The following is a 26,405-nucleotide window of genomic DNA, read 5'->3' as shown; positions in this document are numbered from 1 at the left end:
ACCACAATAGTATCTCCATCTCTCTCTCTCTGTCTGTCTGTCTCGCTCACTCTCTCACTCCCTCCCTCACTCTCTCTCTCTCTCTCTCTCTCTCTCTCTGTCTCTCTCGCTCACTCTCTCTCTCTGTCTCTCTCGCTCACTCTCTCTCGCTCACTCTCTCTCTCTGTCTCTCTCACTCTCTCTCTGTCTCTCTCGCTCTCTGTCTGTCTCGCTCACTCTCTCTCTCTCTCTCTCTCTCTCTCTCTCTCTCTCTCTCTCTCTCTCTCACTCTCTCACTCTCTCTCGCTGCCTGCCTGCCCGCCTACCTCTCTCTCTCTCTCTCTCTCTCTCTCTCTCTCTCTCTCTCTCTCTCTCGCTCTCTGTCTGTCTCGCTCACTCTCTCTCTCTGTCTCTCTCGCTCACTCTCTCACTCTCTCTCTCTGTCTCTCTCGCTCTCTGTCTGTCTCGCTCACTCTCTCTCTCTCTCTCTCACTCTCTCTCGCTGCCTGCCTGCCTGCCCGCCTACCTCTCTCTCTCTCTCTCTCTCTCTCTCTCTCTCTCTCTCTCTCTCTCTCTCTCTCTCTCTCTCTCTCTCTCTCTCTGCCTGCTTGCCTGCCCGCCTACCTCTCTCTCTCCCGCTGCCTGCCTGCCCGCCCGCCTACCTCTCTCTCTCTCACTCTCTCTCTCTCTCTCACCCACAGTTTATAATGGTATCAAGTAATATAGAGTTATAAATAAAAACAGCTCCAGGGAAGCTTTCAGAAGGGAAAATAACATGTTGTGTATGTTTGAAGGTGACTTTACTTTACTTGCTGTTATTTTAGTCTTTCTATGAAGTGCTATGGGACGTTTACAAGCCAATGATATCACCCCTATCAAAGGTGTTATGGACTTCTTCTGATCCAATCAAAACTCCGAACCCAGTTCACAGCATTAGATCAGCAGCAGATTTCAGATGCACTGTGGTAAGTTAAAGGGACTCGGAGCCCTGGGACATGTAAGGAACCATTCTAAAGGGCAATCATGCTAAAGGAAGCCCAGCGTGCAAAGCGCTTTTTTAATACTCAATACCAAAACTGTCTCTTGTTACACATTCCTGTACTCCGAGTGGCTAAACAACAGCTGGCGGTGGAATCGGTTTTCCATAATAAAACGTCTCCATCATAGTTTTCTGTTTGAGACACATCTTTCCTTCTCCACTGTCAACGGACAGTGAGGGACATTATTATGGATGGTGAATCGTCACTCTGGACCCAGACAAGGGTCCTGGCAGAATGTGTGTGTGTGTGTGTGTGTGTTTGTTCCGGGTTAAACGGGCCCTGTCTGCACATCAAAGTCCCACTATAACTCTTAGCAGTCTGTTAGACACACTCGGTGTACTGCTGGAAAGCTCCGCTCAGCTCCACAGGGGTGCAGTATAACTTAGTCCAGATTTGTTTTGTTGGTGAGAAACAAAGTCTCCGCGGGTGGTGTTTACATTGACAATACCTACAGGGTGTTTTTACAGTACTGCTGTGCCAGGCCAGCTAGATCCTGGAAACAACCTTATGCTTACTGCGTCTGTGCCCTCTGAAATCGGTCCAGAGGGCACAGATGCAGTTGTACTGTTCCGCTTTTCCCTAGTAACGATAACAGCATGGTCGTTTAGCCGGCACTAGTATGCAAAACGATTTACAGAAGTGTCAACCAATTCTTAGTTTATGTGGCCCTTGTGGAAACCCACAATCCTGGTGTTCCTAGCACTTTGCTCTAAACTGAGTCAATTGGAGGCACAAGTGAAATGTTCCCCCATTTCAATGTGTTACCACCTCCTCCTCCAAGGTCTTGGTAAGGTAGTGTGGTTTTTGTGGGTCCGTGCCCACGATGGGTCCCGTGCTCCTCCGCCATTTTTCTGCCTGCACCCTCATGCTCATCACACTCTCATTGTTCAGTGGCACCTGGCCATGCTGGGGAGCTGCTGGATCAATCTGGAATCTGGCAACCCTCTGAAGCAATATCCTGAATGGCTGCGGCCTGGTGGGTATGAAAGACCTAGGTTTGGTTCTGAGAACCTGGCAACCGGCCAGTATACCACGTTCCTCTGTGTGCCTGACCTGCGCTTTGGGTTTCTTCTCTTTTAAAGAGGCATCATTTGAATTTGTATGTCCCTTGAGATGATTTCCAAGAACTTCCATGAGGCTCCAAGAACATCGACGTTCGGCACGGGAGGGTTGACGTTTACCTGAGGAAAAAAAATGCTCAATGCATTTTCACTCTCGAAATGGTTCGGATTTGCACGTTCCATTGGAAAGCGAGTTATTTGATGGATTCACCCCCAGAGAACCCCAGCAGAATGACATGATCGTACAGCATGACAGACATAGTCTTTCCAAGTGGTCATAAGCCCCTCACCTTGTCCTTCTACAATGTGGTTAAACCAGGCAGTCCTATTTACGGCCCTTTGCTGGACTCTCTAATCCAGTGGTAATCAAACCTCTCCCCGGGGACCCATCAGCCATTCCGTGTATTTAATCTAATCCAGAGCTAGAACACGTGATTCAACTTGTTGACTATTCATCAAGCCCTTGACTAAGCGAGTCAGGTGAGCTAATTCAGGGCTAGAACACGTGATTCAACTTGTTGACTATTCATCAAGCCCTTGACTAAGCGAGTCAGGTGAGCTAATTCAGGGCTACGGCAAAATTATGAAACGGCTGAGGGACCCCGAGGAGAGGTTTGAGAACCACTGCCGTAATTCACCTGACTTCCTGTTTCGCGAACGCCAGTCGGACCCAAAATCAACGGTATTTCGTCAACGCAAGGGCACAGCGGTGGGATAGGACTGCCCCCGTCAAAGTGAAAGGCTCAGGGGTGGGGATGTCTATGGCTTCTCTTTCAAGTGCATTCTTTCTAGTGGAGGTTCCACCTTAAACAGAGTCATCCGGCAACCGACCTCCATTTTGGGTGTCCTCGTGAAGACTGACGGCAAATCGTCCGGGTAAATGGGGGTAAATGGTACGGGACCCCGTCGTGCTCGGTGGAGGGCTGTGGATTCATGGGGGCAGGGGCAATTCCAACCCTGTGGTGAGACTAATCTATGCACATGTGCTGAGGCACTTCAGAAGACCAGATGCTGGGAGGAAACGCATGGAGATGCTTCAGCTCCAAAAAGCTCCTGGCGAGTGTGTTATTGCTTACAGACAATGACTGACACACACAGGAGGAAGAGACACACACACACACACACACACACACACACACACACACACACACACACACACACACACACACACACACACACACACACACACACACACACACACACACACACACACACACACACACACACACACACACACACACACACACACACACACACACACATCTCCGACCCCGTGGCAAGGCTATTTCATGGGGGCCTAAGGTGCCATTTGTCAATGCCTTGGTTTGAGGCCAATCGATCCCCTCTCATAAGCAGTCCATTCTACACTACACTTCTCAGCTTCTAAGAGCCTTAGAGGCTTTACAAACCATTTATAAATCAGATTCATTGGACAAGCAACGCTAACAGGCCAAATGTAGTGTTTTATTTTTTATTATTGTTGATTTTGTTATTTTTGTGGTCACATTTTTTTCATCATGAATCAACGTGTCTTGAGGCATGTTGTTGGTTTTGGATCCACTTCAGAAATCAAGGCATTAACTTCCCATCAGCAAGTGGTCTTGTAAAACCTCAATAGACACTCCATTATGAACAAATAAACGGACAGCTCTTTTTTTTTTTACAAGCTACGCTAGATGGTTGTTAGGACAAGAAAGTGGCGTTGTTTATTTCTGCTACTTCCCACATGTCAGACTGGCCAAAACACATGTTCTGCACTGTTTCTTTACCCAAGTCCTTCTTATTGAAACCAAAATGGCTCATTTAGGTTTTTTCTATTGGCCCCAGCTCAGCGTTGCTCTCTCCGGGTTTCGCTGTCAGTTTATAAAGTCAGAAAGCTCAGAGCTGTGAGTGCAGCCCTTACTAATCCTCACTTGTTTACAATGCGCATCGGGGGGGGGAGTTTAAAAAAGAAAAAGAGGACAAAAACTTTGATGGAAAGGCGCAAGTTCTTGTAAATAGTGTAATTGCGGCGGCACTACAGTGTATTATCCAAGCGGAGTTCTGCGTACACGATGTGCACCAAGTGAAGTTCCAGTAACGACAGAGTGTTGTGTTTTGCTTGGCAACCAGAAACCTCTTCTCTCTACATTGGTGCCAATTGGTAACAGTTGTGGTGGGTAACTAGCTACAGGGGCCCAGGATTCTGAGTGTAAAGTGGAGCGCTCTGTCTGTCCTATCCTCAGGAGAAATCACTCGGGTAAGTGCAACGAGATGAGTGCCTGACGAGTCTGTTTGTGTTTGAAAAATAAGCATCTCTTTCTCTCTTTCTCTCTCTCTCTCTCTCTCTCTCTCTCTCTCTCTCTCTCTCTCTCTCTCTCTCTTTCTTTCTTTCTTTCTTTCTTCTTTGTGTGTGTGTTTCTTTCTTTGTGTGTGTGTGTGTGTGTGTGTGTGTGTGTGTGTGTGTGTGTGTGTGTGTGTGTGTGTGTGTGTGTGTGTGCGTGTGCGTGCGTGCGTGCGTGCGTGCGTGCGTGCCTGCCTGCCTGCCTGCCTGCCTGCCTGCCTGCCTGCGCGCGCGCGCGTGTGTGTGTGCTCCCAGGCCATCGGATTGGGAAGGCATCCTACAATAACACACACAGTTAATACAGCGTGTCCTGGAGCCAGTGGGGTGTCACTGTTTAGAATGGTGCCCCAAAGCCGCAACAGCAAACCCAGTACAAATAAGTCAGCAACTTGGATGTTTGGAGGGATATGACGAAGGTTGGGGATGGGAGTAAGTCCTCTCTCATTCATCTGGGTGGGGAGGGGGGGGGGGGCAGACAGACACTCGGGGCAAAGGACTGCTGCTGCTTTGCCTCTTCTACACACTCTGCCGTGACAGCTCCTGTTGGTGGTACTGGATGCCTATTGGCTCATGGCCCAACACCACATCCTGTGGGGGGTGAGACTGGGAAATCCCTCCCAGGATGCTGCGTTGACAGACCCCAGTACCTGAACCATTGCTTCACTCAGTTGCACTTCCTGCCCCTTGACGAACTCCATTCCATTTCGTAACTGGCTCCAAGGCCCCAGCTCTGCTCCTTTGGTCCTGAATGGCCTCCTTGCTTCTGTTAGTACCGGACCATAAGTATTGCTCTGGTCACAGTTGTGTAATAAAGTTGGATCTTGGATCTGGATGAGCAAGAACCGGTAATGTTGGACCCTGAGATCATATGCTCCAATCCTCCAATGTTTGTTTGCAGGCGTGAGACATGATTTGAGACGCAAGACAAGGAAATGGAGAATGACGTGAGTCTTCTGCTCTGTGTCGTCTGAGAGGAAAATCTCATTGCCAGAGCCAGTGATAGGACACGGAAGGAGAACATTGTCCATGACAAACACTATTCCTCAAAGGGATTTCTGCTTCTTTGGTCTCCCAAAACAATTGGCCGTCCAATACAGAAACTAAGGCGTTCATCCTAGAACTCACTGTTCCCTATGTGCAGAGGAGAGGAAGTCTCTCAGTCTCTCCATCCAGATGACCATCCAACAGGGATGGAAATGAACCTGTTAACTATTGTGTCTTGAGACAGGAAGCTGGCATTGGATCTAAAGGCAATCAGGAACATTGTTTAGAGAAGCAGCGTAATTGTCTTGGACGGGAAATGATGGGACTCTGAGAGGGCGCAGTGTAGTCGGCCGCGAAGGAGAAAGTAAAGATGTGAGTGACGTCATTGCAGAACAACATCTGTTTTCCAGAGCCTTCGGCGGCGTCATGTTTCGTCAGAAGAATGTGGTCGGAGGTGTCCTACGGTGCACCAGTGTGGTTAGGGAATCGCTGTGTCAAATGACATCACTCGCGGCCATGCCTACACCTTTCCTCCTCTGCAACCTGTACACAGGACAAAGACCAGAGAAGTGATACAATCTGAAAACAAACTCATGCGAGGGTGCTTTCCCTTCTTAGCATATAGTTGAGAAAGAGCTATAGAAAGAGAGGGAACCAAGGTGACAATGGCGTGTTCCCTTCTGGAAGAGACAGGATTGCGCTGTTTATTCGTGTTTGGGAAGTTTGGGAAGGAAAGTCTCTTTTTTTTTTTTTTCTTTCCAGAGCTGTGAACTTGGCCTGTCAGTTGACACATCCGTGTAATCTCAACAGCACTGCTGTCTCTGTCTTTTGGCTGCCAAACAACCACCCACCCAACCGGTCTTTCCCCCAAGCGACTGCGCCTGGAGGTTTTAATTGTGTTTCTAGCTAAACAAATGAGGTGACAATGGAAACAGTCGGTATCCATTAAGAACTTGCTAATTGCCTCCTACATTTTCTTGGGGAATGTTGGAACAAGGACATAAATATGTTTGCATAGGTTGATTAAGAAAAGTCTAGTTAGTTACTTGTGTATATTATGATGCTGATAGATTCATGTCTCTTTCCTCAGGGAAGGAAGAACACCGAAGTTGTCTTAATTGTGAAGGAAACTATTCTTGTTTGTTTTTACCAATTCCTTTGACTTGCAATCACTTGTCCCTTCATTTAAAAAAGGTGGAAAATCGATGGCTCGTTGCCCATTTGTCTGCATTTTTTAAAGTCTTTGATTAGAGTTTTTCCGTCAACTTTAGATTGCTGTTTTAGATGGGGCTTTCACATTGGTTTGTGTCTGTGGGGATGTGTGGGTGGAGAAATCCATTCATTCAACTTGTTGATGTGCTGCACACTGAATGGTAACTAGACACAAACAGCTGTGTCTCGCCAACTTTCTCCTCATTTAAGTTAAGAAGCTTCTGTGTGACTGTGTGTTTTCTGTCTCTGAGGTGATACTCCTGAATTCTCAAAGTGAGATACTGTCTAAGCAGACTCTTCTGTGTGAGAATGTGTGACTGTGTGTTTTCTGTCTCTGAGGTGATACTTCCGAATTCTCAAAGTGAGATACTGTCTAAGCAGACTCTTCTGTGTGAGAATGTGTGACTGTGTGTTTTCTGTCTCTGAGGTGATACTCCTGAATTCTCAAAGTGAGATACTGTCTAAGCAGACTCTTCTGTGTGAGAATGTGTGACTGTGTGTTTTCTGTCTCTGAGGTGGTACTCCTGAATTCTCAAAGTGAGATACTGTCTAAGCAGAATCTTAGCAATAATGCCTCGCCTTGACTGTGAGCTGTATTCTAAAGAGAGCCTCATCACTGACATCAACAAAATGCTCTGTTGGACCAGCGCGTTTAGCATTGTTTGTCCTTGACGACCGAGGGGAGAGGGGGTTTAGTAAGGGGGTGTGGGATAAAAGAGTTGGGAAGAGATTTTCGATGTACCCATTCCATGGCACATGGTTTATGAATTGATACGCAAAACAACGCCGGATTCAAAACTTTGTATTTTTAAATTTAATTTACTATACAAAATTCTTGCAACCAATAGAATGTTATATATATATGGGGGATACAATCTTCCCAGCTCTGCAGATTCTGCTGTGAGGAGGTAGAGTCATTAGATCATTTATTTTGGTATTGTCCATATGTAGCTCGTTCTTGGTCACAGGTCCAGGAATGACTGAAGAATTACAACATTTGCCTAAAACTAACGCTGCAGATAGCAATACTGGGTGATTTGAAAAGCCATAGTCAATCAATCAATAATATAATAATAATTTTAGCAAAAATGTTTCTTTTTAATTTACAATTTGTAGAAGCTATGAGAATAGAAAGATTCAATTCCTTTGTGAAGCATCACAGCACAGTTGAAAAATATATGGCAAGTAGAAATCCAAAATGGATGATGTTGAGAGGCAGATGGGAGGGGTTGAATGTAAAACATACGGGATCTGTAAAATGTATATTGGTTCAGAACCTTTGTGAAATAGCACAGTTACAAATAGAAATCAAACTGGATGGACATCAGGAATAGAGGAAGGACTAAAATCAAACAAAATATAACTATTGTGAAATAGATTGTGTCTGTAAAATGTGTATAAGATGTATAAACTGAAGGTAGAAGCCTAAGTGTTTATCGGTTTACTCCAATCGGGGGAAGGGTGGTAGGGTTTGCGGAGAATAATAAAGGAATATTCTAAAAAAAAGTATGTTTGTCTATATAGGTATGTGTGTGTATATGTATGCATGCGTGTATGTATATGGATATATATATATATATATATTTACCCCCAAAATATACAGGGGACTGGAAATGATGCAGACAATTACATTGATGGAAGCAACTACAATTACATTGATGGAAGCAATATTAAGCTGCTCCACCTCTTAGCGGGAAGAAAGGGGGGTGCGGGAGAGGGCGGTGATTGCAGACCTCAGCACACAGCGTCACTGTTCCTGATGCTAGCGTTAGGTGCCTGCTCAGAGTTTAGAAAGAATGCTTCCTCTACTTACCAATGTGAGGGGGGTTGCAAGCCGTCACTGTTCCTGATGCTAGCGTTAGGTGCCTGCTCAGAGATTAGAAAGAATGATTCCTCTACTTACCAATGTGAAGGGGGGGGGGGGTTGCAAGCCGCCGCTTACAGTGCACCGGATGACATTACTATGTGAGTATGAGCCTATGACTCTGTGCTCTCTCCCACACTGTGGGTTTGGAGGTTTATCCAGTGTAATAGCATTTCAAATAAACAACCTTCGTTTTGGAACAGGGCCTGCATTGTGGTGTGGCTGATAGGCCCGGTCCGAGCCATGGAGAGCAGCTGTCATGTATCGGAGCAACGTGCTACATTAGGAAATTGGGAATTATGTCTCTGGAGTGCGGCATGCGAAGAGGGAAAGCGAGTCGGTTCGTTCTTTGTGTACCTATCCCAAGGGGTAGCTGGTCGAACTTGTAGGACCGTCTCTTGGTTTCTTTCTCTCTTTTTTGCTGCTCATAAATTGTTGCCTCATGCTAGGATGAGGTGGATGTCCCAGGAGATGTTTTACACATGGCCCTCTCACGTCTCTCCGTCGCCACTTTCCTCTCTGCTCCGCACTTTTCCCCTTTAAAACTGACTCTGCCTGACCCGCCTCACCCAAATTATCCCCAACTTAATTATCTGAGTTGGGCCGAAAGCAGGTTCAGTCAACCACTGATGACTCCACTTACCCAAGCATGTTTTCTCACTGGCGAAGGGGCGTCTCGAAACTAGGAAAGACAACTTACCTAGAGATAAGAATAGTCTGATTATGACCTTCGAACTCACTCGTGAGAATTTCATTATTTAGCCTAGTTGATGTTACGCAGGACGGATGCAAATTATATTGGAGTAATTTTGTAACCCGCTAGAAAACCCTCTCTTAGCCATGTATGTCTGTCTCAGACATCAGAAAACAGGTAGTTTCCTGGAAATAAGAAAGCAGCTTGTTTGAGTTGGCAGACAAAGGAGACCTGTAGGTGAAAGACTTGCTTTCCTTTCCTGAAAAAACTCCAACTTGCCAAATCGGGTAATATGTGAACAGAGTTTCTGTCCACAACACGTCACTGTTCGTGCCCCTAGCTTTTTGTTTCTGTCAAAGGTTTTGCTGGAGACTGGAGAGGACCTATCATCGAGGCTTGAATTGAATAAACGACGAGCCAGTGCCACACAGCTACAGACGTACCCCCAAACGCTAAAGACGAAATGGATCATTTAGATTCTGTTTAGCAATGAATCATTGAATGTAGCACTCGATCAATGAGCCATGCTGTTTTGACACATTTTCGCTCATATTTCTTCAGATATTTCTTCATGTTTGTGTTTCATTGTTGAGTAATTGGTTTACTCCGCCTATGAGTTGAATAGCAAGTATAGCAGTGGGAACATTTTCAAAGGCTCTCGCCGCTGAAACACAGTTCACTCAATGTCATACAAAAACAGTCTCTTGCAGCAACTGAAGCGATTTAATATGTAAATGCTCACTGCATTTCCTAGGGAGCAAAACTGGTTGAAATGCAACTTTTTTTAAATGACCAGTTTTACAATCATGTCAATCAGTTTTGCCTGCTGGGATTTTGCTGCGCTGTAGTGTTGGATGGCAGTGACCTAAGTCGTGGTCTCGGGTGGTCTCCAGCAGTTGTGGACTACCATGGCTGTCGTGTCACCATGGCAACTCGTCGTTATGAATCGCAGGCCTCCAGCTGGACGGCCTTCAAGACAGGAAGGCCTACTGTACTGCAGCAGCGCCCGGGCCGACGTCTGTTCCACGAGCAGCCGTTAAAACACAGTAGAGTCACTGATTAAATCCAGCATTGATTCAGGAAGTACTGAACGATTTTGAAAGGGAGAAGAGTGCTTTCACACATTCCCCCCATCGCTCTTGTCTTTTGTCTCGAGGGCTGTTTGAGGCTGCCGACAGCACCTATATAGGCTCCGTTTCCTTCCAAGTCCATAGCGTTTCTATAAAGGGTGATTTTATTAGCGAGTGCCGAGAGTATAGGACTGTTGGAGGTCTCTTAAATCTGAAAATAAATATACTTTAAAAAAAAAAATTAAATGGTGGTCTTTGAGATGTACTTTAACTGATATTGAACTGAAGCATCGTTCCAACTAACTTTGTCACTTCTCTCTTTCCCTCTTAGAAATCATCGATGACCTCACCCACCTGGTGGACAAGACGGATGACCGGATCCGCAACGAGACACGAAGGGTTAAGCTGGTGGAGACTAAGTCGGCTTCCTGCGGTGAGCACATCTTCTTTCTCTTTCTTCTCCAGGGTCGCTGCGGTCTGTTAGGCCATTTGATCTGCTCTGTGTTCCTAACCCAACTGTGATAAGTCTGTCTCTCATCCAGATTTATAACCATCGGCCCCATCTCCTTTTTCTCTTTCTGCAGCTCTCAGTACAGTTCAGGGTGCTGTGAATGGCCTAGTAAAGGGGGCATAGACCTTCAGTAATGGGAAAGCCAGACCCAAACTCCAAATGCACTCAGTTATGTGTTATATTGAGTCTCGGTCCTATAATCTCATTCATGATGGTTAAAGATCGTGTTGAAGAGCTCCTATCAGAACCATCTGAAGCTGGATTCTCTCAGAGTAGCTCCATCCATCGTAGTCCATTCAGCAATATCATTGCTGTGCCCACCGGAAGCAGACTCGATGCTGCTTAATTGACCAGAAACAACGACATTGATGACACCGAAATACCACACAGTGGCGTGGGGATTGTCTCTCACATCTACTACTCTCTGCTATAGAAAACAGTCCCACATAGGTCCCCATATCCAATCCCCAGTCCCTTACTCTGTGAAAGGGGCTTCCAAGAGTCAGGCTGTAGTACAGACTCTGTAGTAAAGTCAAAAAGCCTTTCTTGGTACCACATTCAAAGGACTCCCGGGATCCAGTCTGTAGTGTAGTAAGTCAGCACCACCCTCTCTTGTAACCCGTCTTTGATGGAGTTCAGTGGTTTACAGAGCTAAAGAGGAGCTGTGATGCTGTGTCAATGGGGCCCTCCCTCACCATTACCCCCCAATCCCCTTTAATTTGTTTAACTCGGCTCTTTGGTCTTTAGCCTTTACAAAGCCCGGCTTTCCTCTCTCAATGGCCACCCTGCTTCTTTCTCTCTGCTGGGAAAAAGATATGCCAGAGGGGGGAGGTCGCTAGGCTAGCTACCGTACAGCGAGAACGGGAATGTCCGACAAAGCTTGTTGGCGTCGTCAAGCTATGTTTGCCTTGTAAACGCCAGTCCCCGTCACCTTGGAGATGGTCACATTGTTTGCACCAGGAGCCCCCACTAACAGGCGAACAGTGGCGCGGGGATACAACCGTAAGATCTGGGGATGCGATGAAGGATCAGCTAATATAACAGTTTATGCCGTTTCTGTCCAGTTACCATGACACCCAGGGAAGGTTTGTTTGAAGATCTCAGAACTAGTGTCACCGGGCACATTGTGCTTACCCAGGAGTTAGTCTCTCTCTCTCTCTCTCTCTCTCTCTCTCTCTCTCTCTCTCTCTCTCTCTCTCTCTCTCTCTCTCTCTCTCTCTCTCTCTCTCTCTCGCTCTCTCTCTCTCTCTCTATCTCTCTCTTTCTCACTTGCGCGCTCACACACATATCTGTCTGCGATCTATCTCAATGTTTTCTCCCTATCCCTTCTCTTCTCTACAGTGCCAATGCTTGGGGGGGGGGTAGTTTGGGTGTCCCCACCCGCTCCATTCCTCCTTTTTCCATCCTCTCTTCTCCTGGTTTGTTTGACACTTGTCTTTGTCTCGTGCAAAGAAATAATTTAAACTAGAACACGCCACACATCTTTTGGAGGGTTTCTCCTCTTGTTCTTGGGTGTGTGTTGATGATTCCTGAGCCTGGGCTTTATTTGTTTTTGGAACCCAGCTCGTCCAAAGCCCAGGCTTGAGTGTTATGTCTTCCTTCTGTTCTTCTATGGGTGGGAAAGACTGGCTTTGACAAGGAGACGGGCATACTTGACATACTTTCTCTCATAAGAGAAGAAACATCCCAGATTATGCACAGTGGGGGCAGAATCCTGATTTAAGATGTGTGTTTAATTTGAGGATTTAACATAAGATGGTCCTTCTGTAGCTCAGTTGGTAGAGTATGGCGCTTGTAACGCCAGGGTAGTGGGTTCGATCCCCGGGACCACCCATACGTAGAATGTATGCACACATGACTGTAAGTCGCTTTGGATAAAAGCGTCTGCTAAATGGCATATATTATTATTATTATTATTATTATTATGTTGCTGCTGTTGGGATTTGAACTGTTTGGAGTTGCAGCATTTAGATGAATTACCTGCAGCAAACTCACATCTTCTTATACGTGTACTGATGGAACCTGAGGCTTTTGTTTGCAGTTGTGCCAATCTTTAATCAACCTCTTAGACCTTCTGCCAGAGACAAAAACAAGGACAGAGAGATGAGTGACTGAGGACGCTGTGGAAAATCCATCCTACCTTTTGTGTTTTGTTGGCAAGCTGAAGGCTATACGAGCACGGGCTGAACATGGTTAGGGGTCATCTCTCCGCTGAAGGGAGGAAGGACCCACACAGCCTAACATACCGCCATGGATCCGTCCTGCAGCAACGGGACTGGCTCTCAGGGCAGGCTTGTGAAACCTCCTGGGTTTTGTTGAGACATACTGAGAGTCGAGACACGAGCACATTACAAGTCCTCCAGCCATCCGTCTCACGGTGCTGAGGTCGATTGGGGAAGAGCCACAATCAGACCACAACACGGTTGTGGATTTCACCAGGATATATGGGTGACAAGAAAAACGTTAAAGCTTTTAAAGCTAACTTGGGGTTGGCCTTTTTAAACCGTGTTTAAGCTTTGAGCAAAATGAGAAAGTGAAGGCTGCCCAATTAAAAGATGCAATAAAGTAAAGCCTACTTTTCAATGTCACTTCCCTTTACTGGGAAATGGGTAGTGAACAGGTTTTGAGGGGGGTAGGGGGCATAAGAAAGGCAGATGACCCCTTAGCACCAAAGGGCCCTAGGAGGGTGGTGTGAGTTTCCCAGGGTTTAAGTGTCTCATCAGGCAACGTTGGGGCAGACCTCTCGCCCTCTCTCCAACGGACTAATCCCATGGGCCTGCGGAGGCTGGAGGAAACCCAACACACACACACACTCACAGACTCGAATCCCGCAGGTGGCTTGCATCTCAAGTAGGCCTGAATAGTTAAGGCTTTGGAGGGGTTGTCATTGAGGATAGGTAAATGTAACTTCATTTCACTGAATCCCTTTCAGCCTGTTAAGTAAACCTTGAATAATTTTGATGGCCGATATGATCATTTTTTACTCGTCTCCCATGCCCTAGCATTCATTTCAGTGTTGGACCGAAAAAATACTGAAACAAACCATTCAAATCTGGGGCTGTACTAAAACAACGAAAGATCCAAGATTTTTGTACGTATGACGGTGTTGGTCCCATGACCTAGAGGGGGTAACAGGTCCCGAATGTCATGGTTTGCCACGTTTACAAATGCTTACCTCACCTTTACCACTGGTGTTTGGCTGGCAAGAGTGGAACATTGGATGGCTGTAAAACAATAGATCTGAAACAGCAGTCGCTTTACTGCTTCTTTTTCAAACTTCACAAGCATCCGACAGATTCGATCTGCCCCTCTGAAATGTGTTATTCCTCTGCGAACGCTTTTCATTTGACTGTATATTACGTCAACATGATGGTCATCAACGTGTTCTGAAGTGATATATTCATATTCCAATGGAATTGCTGGAGGATAACTATCTACCATGGTATGAGAAACCTGAAGGTTCACAGTTAGAAAAGTGGTGACCTCGCAAACCATTTTAACATCAAATTTGACCGGTCTTTTATGGCCGAAAAGCTTTGAACCATAGGCAAAGGGTACGAACGGGGGAGGTGTGTGTGTTGGCGAGGGCAGAGACAGAAATACAAATTCCACCTGCATCCCTTCCTTTTCCCCACCAAGTAGGATTTGTCTTACCGATACGTCGGGAAATGCTAAATAAAAGGGTGTACCCCAATCCTCTGCCCATCTCTAATGCTCTGGGGGGGGTTCACTTTGACTGCTGACTGCACTATAGACCCCTTGGCTTCAATGGCGAAGCGTAGTCTCATCTATTTGGCCTGCAAATGTGATTGTTGTCATTGCTTCGTCGAGACTGGGTCAGGAGTAACTTATTTCGTTACTTAGCGGGACGGGCACTGTCCCAAAGAGAAGGGGAGGGAGTGTTAGTTGGGTGTCTGGGGGCTGACGTGACTGGGTGGTAGGGAACATATCGAAGAAGAAGATGACTTTATTATCCCAACGATGTACATGAACGTCTAACGTAATTTGACTTCAGAATGTTTATCTGCCTACGCCCTCCGTCAAGTCGAGCTGAATGTAAAGATGACAGCATACTATCCTGTTTTAATATCCTTCACACTGAGGCGTAGTTAATTGTCTGGTGTGTGTGTGCGTGTGTGTATATTTCTCTTAAGTGTGAGGTGTTTAAAAAGCCATCATGAGGGCTGTTGGGAGGAATGTTCCCACTTGACATTTACGTTGTTGCGGCTCTGCTCACATGTGTAAGTTATCAAGTGGGGAGGTCCTGTCTCGACCAATGATCATCCTGAGAGGTCGGAGACTAGCATGCTAGGCTTCAGACAGAGCTGTTTTATTGAAAGTTTGAAATAAAAGCTTAGGAGAAGAAGGGGAAATAGGACTAGGATTCATTGGTTACATGTAGAGTATGGTGAATGTGCATAGCCACTAAGTTGTGCCTGCATCTCCTTCACTCAACTCAGACAGAGAGATATTTCCCTCTGAGGGATCTTTCCCTCAGTTTGGAACTGTTTAGTAGTGTATCCTTGCAGTAGCCATACCACCGTATTCAATTAAGGAATCCTAAAAGTAGGAGAAAGTGTCGCAACCAACCAAGCTAACGAGGCATCCAGACGTTTGGACTCGCTGCTGCCACATCCAAGCTTCCTAGCCAAGTCCTATGTCTCATAAGAACATCTGATCTAGAATCAGGTTTGCCTTTTAGATCAAAAGGAACAAGATTCCACAAACGGAAGGGACGGACGGACGGGACGGGGGGCTGATCCTAGATTAGGAGTTGTACTCTGACTACGACGCAGGCAATTAGTTCAGCTTGGGTTCATCTTCCCCCCCTATCTCTCCCTGTGGACCAGACTGCAATTACGCTGCAGAGTAGAATGCACGACGAGAAAGCCAAGGTATGAAAGAAATGGTAACCAAAAGTGAAAAGGCCGGGAGGGAAAATACCAGCTCGCATGCGAAACGACCACGGACAACTTGAGTCAGCCAGAGACTGTCGACAGCCATCAAGCCATCAGATTCTCCAGGATGCAGTTGTTTGAAAACTTCACAACCGATGGTGATGCCGTTCAAGGAGAAACACTAGAGAGCGAGCGAGAGGAAAATGTGGCTAAACGTGTCCTTGGAGTTTTCCATATCTACTGTAATGTGTGGCATGAAGTTGGGAGAGAAATCCCCCTAGCTGCCATGAAAGCTGACCACGGTTGAGAGGTATGACACTTGACACCAGCCGTCCACCAGTCCTTTTATTCTTACCAACACCTTAGAAAGGTTTCAGGATTTGAAACGGCTGTAGGTTAGATGACAACAGACGAGACAACTGGAAAACCCTTTGAACGCTGGTTGTCGGCTCATATGCAAACACAGAATAACTATCCATTTTACAGTCTGGATAATAAATGTTGGTCTTGAACTTTTTGAATAGTTTTTCTATATTTTCTTTATTATCTTGGCCATGATAAAAACGTTAATTTGATCTGTGTCTATATCATTTTCAGGTCCTGTTGGGTAAGACGCTTTTGATTTAAGTGTGAGGTAGCTACAGTATAATCTTTCAGGTCTCCTCTGTCTCCACAGCATTGGTGGAAAAACATTGATGACCCTCTCTCTCCAGTGAAGTCAGATCTGGAGCACATGCCCACCGCAGCGTGATCTGTGCCAGTAAACCAGTCACAGTTCTAGATTGCATATAAATGTGTATTAAGTCATCTTGGTGAAAATGTGCAGGTAATATGAGGGTACTAGCCTAAACACAGGGGCGCAGCAAGGATTTATAAAATTGGCTAGGGCCAAAGGTCTGAGCTAACTAGACAAAGCCTACCTTTTTCAAGTTTACTGATTGGTTGCTTTTCCACCACCTATTCCTTTGGTCTGTGGCTGTCCAGCTTAGCCTGATCAGAAGAATTTAGGCAATGTGTAGAATTCCCTGTCTATGTAACTGGCATGTACTGTACCTGTCTATGTGCTGTAACTACTCTGCATTAGGTACACTTTGTAAAGTTGTTGATTGTTTGAATTTCTGTCGAGTTGCCCCCCCTACAGTACTTATCCTTCGGTTTTGTGTTTCTATTCTTGTTTCAGGGATGCTGGTGGTGATAGTTCTCCTGCTCATTGCTATAGTGGTGGTTGCTGTGTGGCCCACCTAACGAAGAGGCTGGGGGGAGCGTTTTGGACGTCGCACCGTCCGTCGGCTGACCACTGAGACTGCGTGGAGAGCCTACAGGGGAGACGAGGCGCAGAGGCACTTATGCAGGTATGTATCAAGCGTGCTGATTTAGGACCAGGTTTGCCTTTTATATCCCAATTAATAAAATGACATAGACAAGGCAGACCTGATTCTAGATCAGCACTCCTTGAATGAGACGCTTGATACATACGGCCCCAGTGCTTCCAAGCCCTGGTATACCCCTGTGCCCTGTTAAACACACACATACACTAATAATGACACACACACGCTCTTCCACCTCCCTCCCTCTATATTTCCTCTCTCCTTTCCCCTTTCCCCGGGTGCATTGTATTGTTCTCTACTGTACCTCGACACTTGGAGAGTTGAGCCCTGGCTTATGGGGAACCAGCAACAATGTTTTATTTTCTCACGTGGGGGTTGGTTGGGTAAAGGGTAGCACTGACCCTACTGTAAGACCTCGGGGGGGGCTTTTTCTATCCTAATTCTGTCTGTGGGCTGAGAGGTCCAGGGTTCCGGGTCGCTAATTGTGCTAGCTTAGCAATTCACTCACACATATCATCTCTCACATATCTATACATGAAGTATTATTATTATATTTACCCACTTGCGGTTCTAATGCTATCATTTGTCTTGGGATTTGATCATGTTTACAGGATAATGCCAGCCAAAACACATAACACATTTTTAACATGAACGTGAATCAGTTTAGCTTAATGCAACCTTGTCATTTCTAATAAACAACATTTACAGTCAACAGCACAATCCATGGACTCCTTGGTGTAAAGACATTTGTGTTATATAATATTGGTAATCTACTAAGGATAATGTACTGTATCTATAACATACTCGGCGTTCTTCCACTATGTCAATTTAAAAGCCTTGCAGATGCTCCAAAAGGTTGGGAGATGCTTGCTTGCGTCGGTGTGAACAGTCTAGCTATCCCACTACTGGTCTGTGTGAACAGTCTAGCTATCCCACTACTGGTCTGTGTGAACAGTCTAGCTATCCCACTACTGGTCTGTGTGAACAGTCTAGCTATCCCACTACTGGTCTGTGTGAACAGTCTAGCTATCCCACTACTGGTCTGTGTGAACAGTCTAGCTATCCCACTACTGGTCTGTGTGAACAGTCTAGCTATCCCACTACTGGTCTGTGTGAACAGTCTAGCTATCCCACTACTGGTCTGTGTGAACAGTCTAGCTATCCCACTACTGGTCTGTGTGAACAGTCTAGCTATCCCACTACTGGTCTGTGTGAACAGTCTAGCTATCCTACTGGTCTGTGTTAACAGTCTAGCTATCCCACTACTGGTCTGTGTGAACAGTCTAGCTATCCCACTACTGGTCTGTGTGAACAGTCTAGCTATCCCACTACTGGTCTGTGTGAACAGTCTAGCTATCCCACTACTGGTCTGTGTGAACAGTATAGCTATCCCACTACTGGTCTGTGTGAACAGTCTAGCTATCCCACTACTGGTCTGTGTGAACAGTCTAGCTATCCCACTACTGGTCTGTGTGAACAGTCTAGCTATCCCACTACTGGTCTGTGTGAACAGTCTAGCTATCCCACTACTGGTCTGTGTGAACAGTCTAGCTATCCCACTACTGGTCTGTGTGAACAGTCTAGCTATCCCACTACTGGTCTGTGTGAACAGTCTAGCTATCCTACTACTGGTCTGTGTGAACAGTCTAGCTATCCCACTACTGGTCTGTGTGAACAGTCTAGCTATCCTACTACTGGTCTGTGTGAACAGTCTAGCTATCCTACTACTGGTCTGTGTGAACAGTCTAGCTATCCCACTACTGGTCTGTGTGAACAGTCTAGCTATCCCACTACTGGTCTGTGTGAACAGTCTAGCTATCCTACTACTGGTCTGTGTGAACAGTCTAGCTATCCCACTACTGGTCTGTGTGAACAGTCTAGCTATCCTACTACTGGTCTGTGTGAACAGTCTAGCTATCCTACTACTGGTCTGTGTGAACAGTCTAGCTATCCTACTACTGGTCTGAGCTTGGTGGTCTAAAGCTATTCGATCTACACCCAGCATTCTTAGCCCTCTACTGTACTTCCCTAAGTCACACATGGAGCTGTTGATAGAAGTGTGTATGTTTACGCCCAAGACTCCGGCTTCAGAGACCCAAGGCAGACATTGAATGATTTAAGACGATAGAGAAAGAGAGGCAGAATAGAAAAAGAACGAGTCACACTAGTGGCGACTTAACAGGAGTTTATTTCAACTGAATTCTGGATTTAGTTCTACCAGCTTGGTGTTCAGTAGTTATTGTTTCCTTCTTAAAATCACAAACATCTAAACAACCACAAACAAGTAACAAAAAAAAGACAGAATAAAATCCACAATGTCTCGTGTCATTAAATATATCCATATATAATAACCATAATATATTAGTACACATTGTAAAACAAACATCGCAAAAAATGGTTTTGCAAAGGCCAACACAGCTAAACAACATTTACAATTAAAAAGTATGAACAAAAGCAGCGTTTTGACAGATCTGCGGTCGTAATATTTCATCAAAGCGGAGGACATTGTCAATCCATTGCTTGGAATACTGGTCTAAAATGTACATCATGGGGATACAGAGACAGAATGGGAAAAACGATTGAGGTTTGATTATATACTATGTGCCAAACAGAAATACATTTACATTTAATGTCACGAGTATGGATATAACGATAAAAGGAAGTAACATGTAAATATATGTATAAATACGTGTAATATGTAATATTTCAATACACCAGCACAAAGCATGTGTATTTATATGACTGATCTGTACACAGAGATAAACCATATGGAACACAGATGCTGGCAATCAGACCCTCAATGTACATCTGATTGGTTTGAAATTAAAGAAAGATGTGGTTTTAATTCTTTTGGGGATAATCAGGTGATTGAATTACAGGATTTCCCCCCCTCCTAGTCCTCGTTTCGCCCTCTTCGAATCGTTCTGAACTGAATTAATTTGACAGCCTTGTAAGAGACATTGAAGAATGTCTGCAGCTGTTGAATAGCTGCTGCTACGGCATCCATATTAGGAAGACCACTGAAAGGTTTGCTTGAAATCTGATGACTTGCTCATATGGATGCCGGACACCACTCAAGACAGAATTTTCAAGAACCCTTAGAGTGTCAGGCAGTCCAGCTTGTAACGTGTATATCTTATGCACAAGGGTCTATGGATGGTTAAGTGGGGGGAGAAGGGGTATGAAGACTAATAATGCTTGTGTAATAATGTTTGGAACAGTCCACTGTTCGTCAGAGGTAAACTGCACTCTTACATGTCTCTTGCCTCAATACAACAAGAACATAAATACTGTTCTTAGGTGTGCACTCTGTCCGTTCTCTTTGCTAACATCTACAATCAATAAATTGAAGATAATAATAGTTTTATTATCTAGATCATTTTCACATAAAAATACTACCTATACAGATCTTTTATTGTTGACTGCCAATCCCTGCTTTAGTACCTTGGGGAAGAGGCTTGTTTCAATTAGAAATGCTTGACACATTGTGATTTGACATTTTGTGAATAGTGTGAATAGTGTGAATTTAATACGACACAGAAACAATTCTGTGCCGATTGGTGAATAGCCTACAGCCTACATTAGGAAATATTGTTCCTATGGAGAGGTCGTATACATATGTACATTGTAACGCTTTCAATTCAATATGTACCAATATCTCACTGCTTGGTTAACGTTCTCTGAAAACAATCAGATTTGTGTTGTCCACACACAGGGCCTAGTGTGGTAGCTAGTCTATTTGAAACCTTAGGTATGATAAGGTTTTATATTCACATCAGTGGTTTTGTGTAAAGCATGTGTACTATATTATAATATTAATGTGAATTCATATTTCATACATGTACACCTTCAATATCAAATAAAAAAACATCTATATTCTAAATCTGGGCAACATGGGGAAGAACCGCACTGCTTTCTGTCTCTTAGAAGGACTGGCTCCAAAATCACTCGATCATTAAATATATACTGAACAAAAAAATAAAAGCAACATGTGAAGTGTTTTATGAGCTGAAATAAAAGATCCCAGAAATGTTCCATACGCACAAAAAGCTTATTTCTCTCAAATTTTGTGTACACATTTGTTTACCGCCCTGTTAGTGAGCATTTCTTGTTTACCAAGATATTCCATCCACAAGACCGGTGTGGCATATCAAGAAGCTGATTAAACGGCATGATCACTACACAGGTGCACCTTGTGCTGGGGACAATAAAAGGCAGTTTTGTCACACAACACAATGCCACATGTGTCTCAAGTTTTGAGGGAGCATGCAATTGGCATGCTGACTGCAGGAATGTCCACCAGAGCTGTTGCCAGAGAATTTATTGTTAATTTCTATACCACATCTGGCTTTCTCACATGCGGGATCGTCTGAGATCAGCCACCAGGACAGCTGATGAAACTGAGGAGGACTTTTATCTGTAATAAAGCGCTTTTGTGGGGGGAAAGTCATTCTGATTGGCTGGGCCTGGCTCCTCAGTGGGTTGGCCTATGCCCACCCAAGGCTGCGCCCCTGCCCAGTCATGTGAAATCCATAGATTAGGGCCTAATTCATTTATTTCAATTGACTAATTTCCTTATATTGAATTGTAACTCTGTAAAATCATTAATTATTGCATGTTGCACTTATGTTTGTTCAGTATAATTGAACCAAACATTGATAAAATATTAAAACAAGTGATCCTAAATAGAGATTGAAGATCCTAAACTGAAATCTGGTTGTTATTGTTCTAATAGCAGGAGTCTTTGTGGAATCCCAGACCTTTTAAATGCAGTCCGTCATCTTCTTGGGAATCCAGCAATAGTATTATTAAAAACACTAACCATGAAATTAGACAGCAGCACCAGTCAAAAAGAGAGTAAGGACACTGTGTCCATATTAGGACATCAACTCATCTGACGCTGTCCTAATATGGACGCCATGTATTTGACATAAGAACCATCCTTTTTGGAGACAGACAATGCTGGAGTCAAATATTTTGTACACCTTTTCAGAATGGACATTCATTTTCTTTCTTCCCATTTCACTGTCTGCATCTAGGGGCCAACATTCAATCAAATGTACAATATGTCACACCCGTGATGTAATAAAAAAACGTAGCTAGTTACTGTGCGTTTTATGTCACATACACATACGACCAGGCGAAGCGCAAGGGCAACCTATTTGATAATACATGAAACGTGCATTTCCAAGGCGCAGAACCAATGTTATTTTATGGCACTTTTTACCGCACTGCCAATAGGATACACAATTTCAACACAAAAAATAGTGAGTGAGGACATTTGACGATGCAGGCTGGTTTGTCAGGGATATCATTAGCTAACCCTAAAAACGACAGAAAACAGAGCTTGTGATAATGCAGTGGCTTGATTGGTGGTGTCTTCGCACCAGCACAAAATGCTCATAAAATAGGGTTATGAAATATCAATATGAAAAAAAAAATGAAAACCCAAATAACTTTATATATACTGGTAATAGGTGCAAACTTGGCAAATCCACAGAGACAAATCTCAAAAAACAACGAAGCAATGACACCTGCAGCGTGAGCTCCTTCACAAAAGTCCACTAGAAAAGATCTTCTCAATAATATTCTCTTCGTGCTTCTACTCTGAAAAGTAGCGACAACGCACAGGCCCTTTCTGTCCTTCCTCAGTCTCCCTCTCTCTCCCCCCATCCTTTTTCAACACCCACTCGTCCGTTCTCCTGTCCCGCGTTCCATTCCCTCGCTCCAGGCGTCGGCCGTCCTTTCCGCCTATGCCTTCTTGCACTTGCCTTTCTTCTCACGTTGCTGGAACTTCCTCAGCCGACGGGCCCATGTGTCTCTCCACTGGATGACCAGGGAGCCCTTATCGGCCACCACTCCAGACTGCCCTGGAGAATCCTCATTGTTACCCAGGAGCAGGTACTTCTTCCCGGTCTTGATCTTTGGACACTTGCACGCCACATCCTTGGCCCTGACCCACAGGAACTGGTCGCCGCGGCGGATGCGGCTCTCGCCCTGCTTGTAGACAGAGATGATGTTGACGGTGAACTTCCACCACTCGCCCGCCTTGTCCGCCTTCAGAATGTGCACCTGGACAGCTGGGGAGGGGAGAGAGAGACTTTAACCGAGGAGTTATTTACAATGTATTTTTGTTATGTCTTTGTGTGCGAATCAATTCTAGCATTAGAATTTCCTGCTCAATGGGATACACAGTACAGTGCTGTTATTCCTATCTCTATCACTGGGGTTCGTGTCTGTATCACAGACTTCAATTACAACCCCATCCATGTCCTCTTGGCACAGGAGAGCAACCCGGTCCTTATCGTCTGCTCCATTCCTTCCTGCTATCCTGACTGTGACCTTGCTCTTTTTCTCTAGACCGACAAGCCATGATCCTAGCAACAGTTGCTATGTCACCCTGGGACAAAATAATTCAGTTTGACCGAGTCAGACATTTCCCATGGAATCCCTTTTCCTTCATGCAAAAACTTTGCCAAGACATCTCTCTCTCATCTCTCTCTCATCTCTCTCTCTCTCTCTCTCTGGCCATTCTGTATGACTAGAGAGAGAGAAAAGTGCGAGTGTATCTCCCACTACAGATGCAGGATCTTAATTTAATCACCCTGTTGCAGGTGAAGTTTCCTGCAACATAGGACATTTAAAACTTGTAGTGTCTTTGAGTTTTAAAAAGGTTTCTACTGTTTGTAATTTAAACTTTGTAATTTCAGATTTGATGTTCCCTTACAATACAAAAATGTCCATTAATTATAATCCACATAGTAATTTACATTTCCTGTTGCTGTAGGATTATTTTCCTGCTGTAGGAGACTGGCTCATATTAAGATCCTACATCTGTAAGTCAAGTATGGGTATCAGACAGACAGTGAAGCAGGCAATACCGACGGCGGGTAGCCTGCTGTCTGTAGCTGAATCCTCTAGCTCTTAGTCCTCTGTGTCCACTGGTCCATATGCGTCTCCAGTCAGCGCTACTGGCTCCACAGACTAGCACCATGAGACGCTGTGATCTCCACTGTCCAAGCGGCATTACAGGACACTGAAAACACCAGAACTGACAAAACCTCAAGAGCAGGGTTCTGTTCTGTTCTATTCTCTTTTTTTTTAAGTGAGGTTGGCTTCTCCATTTGGCGCTGATTCTAGTGGAGTCATCAGCAACTACCTACTCAACCGGCCCAAGTGGACAGGAGACTGGACCTGTAACCAAACCAGACGCTCATCAGAGGCTTGTATCCTCCAAGGGAAATGCTGTCAAGACAAAGTCGTCCGGTAGCAGATCCAGCTCCACGTCCATTATAGATGTCAGGGGATTTGATTTGGGCCGTGATTAAGAGGCAGGGATGGGCTGTTAAGGAGATGGGGTTTTGGGGGAGCGGCTCTGTGATAGTATGATTTATTACGGAGAGGATCAAGGAGTGCGACGTTGACAATATGTTCCATTGTTCGCCAACAGCTCTCAAACGCAGCATAGATCACCTTAAAATGTAACAGCAGTCGTTAAACCAGGGGTCATTCACTTAACCTGAGCGTGAATGTAATGGCTCTCTCAATGGCTCCAAAAGAGACGTGTCCTGCACTGCACTGCAGATTTGACGCCATGCATGGTAGATCACAGGGTTATCAAATAGGGCCCTAGTGTTCTTTTCTGCTAGCATTAGCATGGGCATTGGTTGAACTGGCTGTTGACCTGGTGGTGAACCCTATTGGTGCCCTCTGTCACCCTGTCCTTCCCTGGTGTCACCACTGGAAGGCGCTCTCTGTTTGTGTCTGCACAACAACACAGGGTGAAACCCTGAGAGACCAAACTGTAAATAACTTAACCTATTGTTAAGCCCTGTTCCACTGTCATTTCAGCCCTTTTGTATGGAAACATTGCTGTATCCAAGTGGTTCTCTATGGGGGTTGGAGTGTGTCTGCATGTTATCCAGCATAGGCCCGAGGCACAGCGAGACACTGCACTCCTAATGCTCTCCGCCACACCGGGACCCTCCAGTAAACCTTCCTGAAGTGTAAAGCGCGAGGCGAGTCTTATCCCTGTACAGGACCAGTACAAAGCCCCCCTGAGGTATGGTGAGGCAGGGAGAAAATGGATTAGACCCAGGCCTTGGCAGGGAGGCCGGCCCCAGGGCCCATGGCAGGTTAGGGAGGTCTGCGTAGGGCTTGGGTAATGTTGGAGAGGGCCAGGGGGGAAGCAGAGGAAATTGCCTGTAATTGGACATTGAGGAGAACAGTAAAAGTAAAACAGTGGGGGTTCCATTACTGTCGCCTGCTCTGAAGCCCAGGAGCGTGTACCCTAACCCCACTGTGGACCATTACACACACACACACCATGCCTTCCCTGAGGCATGCTGGGGTGGTGCTGGGATCACTCATCAATACCAGCAGGTCCCCTCTACACACTCCTCCTCCGATGCCTGCCAGACCTGCCCGCCGGTGAAAGACTAGGACGGGGGTAGAGGACACTCCCTGTGTTGTTGAGCTGCGCTCTCAACACTGCTGAGTCTGAGCTACGGTGAGACACACTATGATGTCTTGATGACATGCACCTGGGGTGCACCTGGGTAGGGTCCCACCTCATTCCCCATCTCCTCTCCCCTATGGGTCTTCAGTGGGCACTGACAAGCTCTGACTCATAGACAGACTTATTTTCAGTGTATAAGGGTAAGAGTTTGTACAGCTGACGACCACAACACATCACTGGGCTTCCCCAGGACAGGGTGCGTGTCCCTACGGGGGGGTCTATTGACTCTTGCGCGGGCCTGAGAGGAGAAACATGGCCCCGTTACACTCCATTGGAGGTGCATGTTCCAAATCCTCCACCGAGGGCTCCTAATGCCTGACTCACTGCAGACCCTAACTAATACACCTCCTTCACACATGAGCTCCACTGCCGGGGATCAATGATCCACAGAGCTTTTGTTTTTTACCACTCATTAAACCTGCTCGCCTACAAATGGCTACAAACTAGATACTGTGGTGCAGAACTAGATACTGTGGTGCAGAACTAGATACTGTGGTGCAGAACTAGATACTGTGGTGCAGAACTAGATACTGTGGTGCAGAACTAGATACTGTGGTGCAGAACTAGATACTGTGGTGCAGAACTAGATACTGTGGTGCAGAACTAGATACTGTGGTGCAGAACTAGATACTGTGGTGCAGAACTAGATACTGTGGTGCAGAACTAGATACTGTGGTGCAGAACTAGATACTGTGGTGCAGAACTAGATACTGTGGTGCAGAACTAGATACTGTGGTGCAGAACGTTTCCTTATTTTTGTATGTTTTATTTATTTCACCTTTATTTAACCAGGTAGGCTAGTTGAGAACAGGTTCTCATTTACAACTGTGACCTGGCCAAGATAAAGCATAGCAGTGTGAACAGACAACACAGAGTTACACATGGAGTGAACAATTAACAAGTCAATAACACAGTAGAAAAGA

General features: G+C 45.4%; 2 protein-coding genes across 4 annotated transcripts in view; one reads left to right on the top strand and one right to left on the bottom strand.

Annotated features, from left to right (window-relative positions):
- The window catches only part of LOC124003313 (syntaxin-8-like), a 50,747-nt gene extending 33,362 nt beyond the window's left edge, over positions 1 to 17,385 (top strand). For both annotated transcript variants that reach the window (XM_046311461.1, XM_046311462.1), the window contains exons 7-8: positions 10,559 to 10,660; positions 16,817 to 17,385. In XM_046311461.1, coding sequence (XP_046167417.1) covers positions 10,559 to 10,660; positions 16,817 to 16,881 — 167 coding nt within the window. In that variant the 3' untranslated portion in view covers positions 16,882 to 17,385. The remainder of the gene's footprint in view (positions 1 to 10,558; positions 10,661 to 16,816) is intronic.
- A 4,539-nt stretch (positions 17,386 to 21,924) lies between these two features.
- The window catches only part of LOC124003373 (netrin-1), a 111,015-nt gene continuing 106,534 nt past the window's right edge, over positions 21,925 to 26,405 (bottom strand). For both annotated transcript variants that reach the window (XM_046311559.1, XM_046311560.1), the window contains one exon: positions 21,925 to 23,044. In XM_046311559.1, the coding sequence (XP_046167515.1) occupies positions 22,716 to 23,044 (329 nt within the window). In that variant the 3' untranslated portion in view covers positions 21,925 to 22,715. The remainder of the gene's footprint in view (positions 23,045 to 26,405) is intronic.

Source organism: Oncorhynchus gorbuscha, linkage group LG18, assembly GCF_021184085.1.
Source record: "Oncorhynchus gorbuscha isolate QuinsamMale2020 ecotype Even-year linkage group LG18, OgorEven_v1.0, whole genome shotgun sequence".
Taxonomy (NCBI): domain Eukaryota; kingdom Metazoa; phylum Chordata; class Actinopteri; order Salmoniformes; family Salmonidae; genus Oncorhynchus; species Oncorhynchus gorbuscha.
This window is presented reverse-complemented; position numbering and strand designations above follow the sequence as displayed.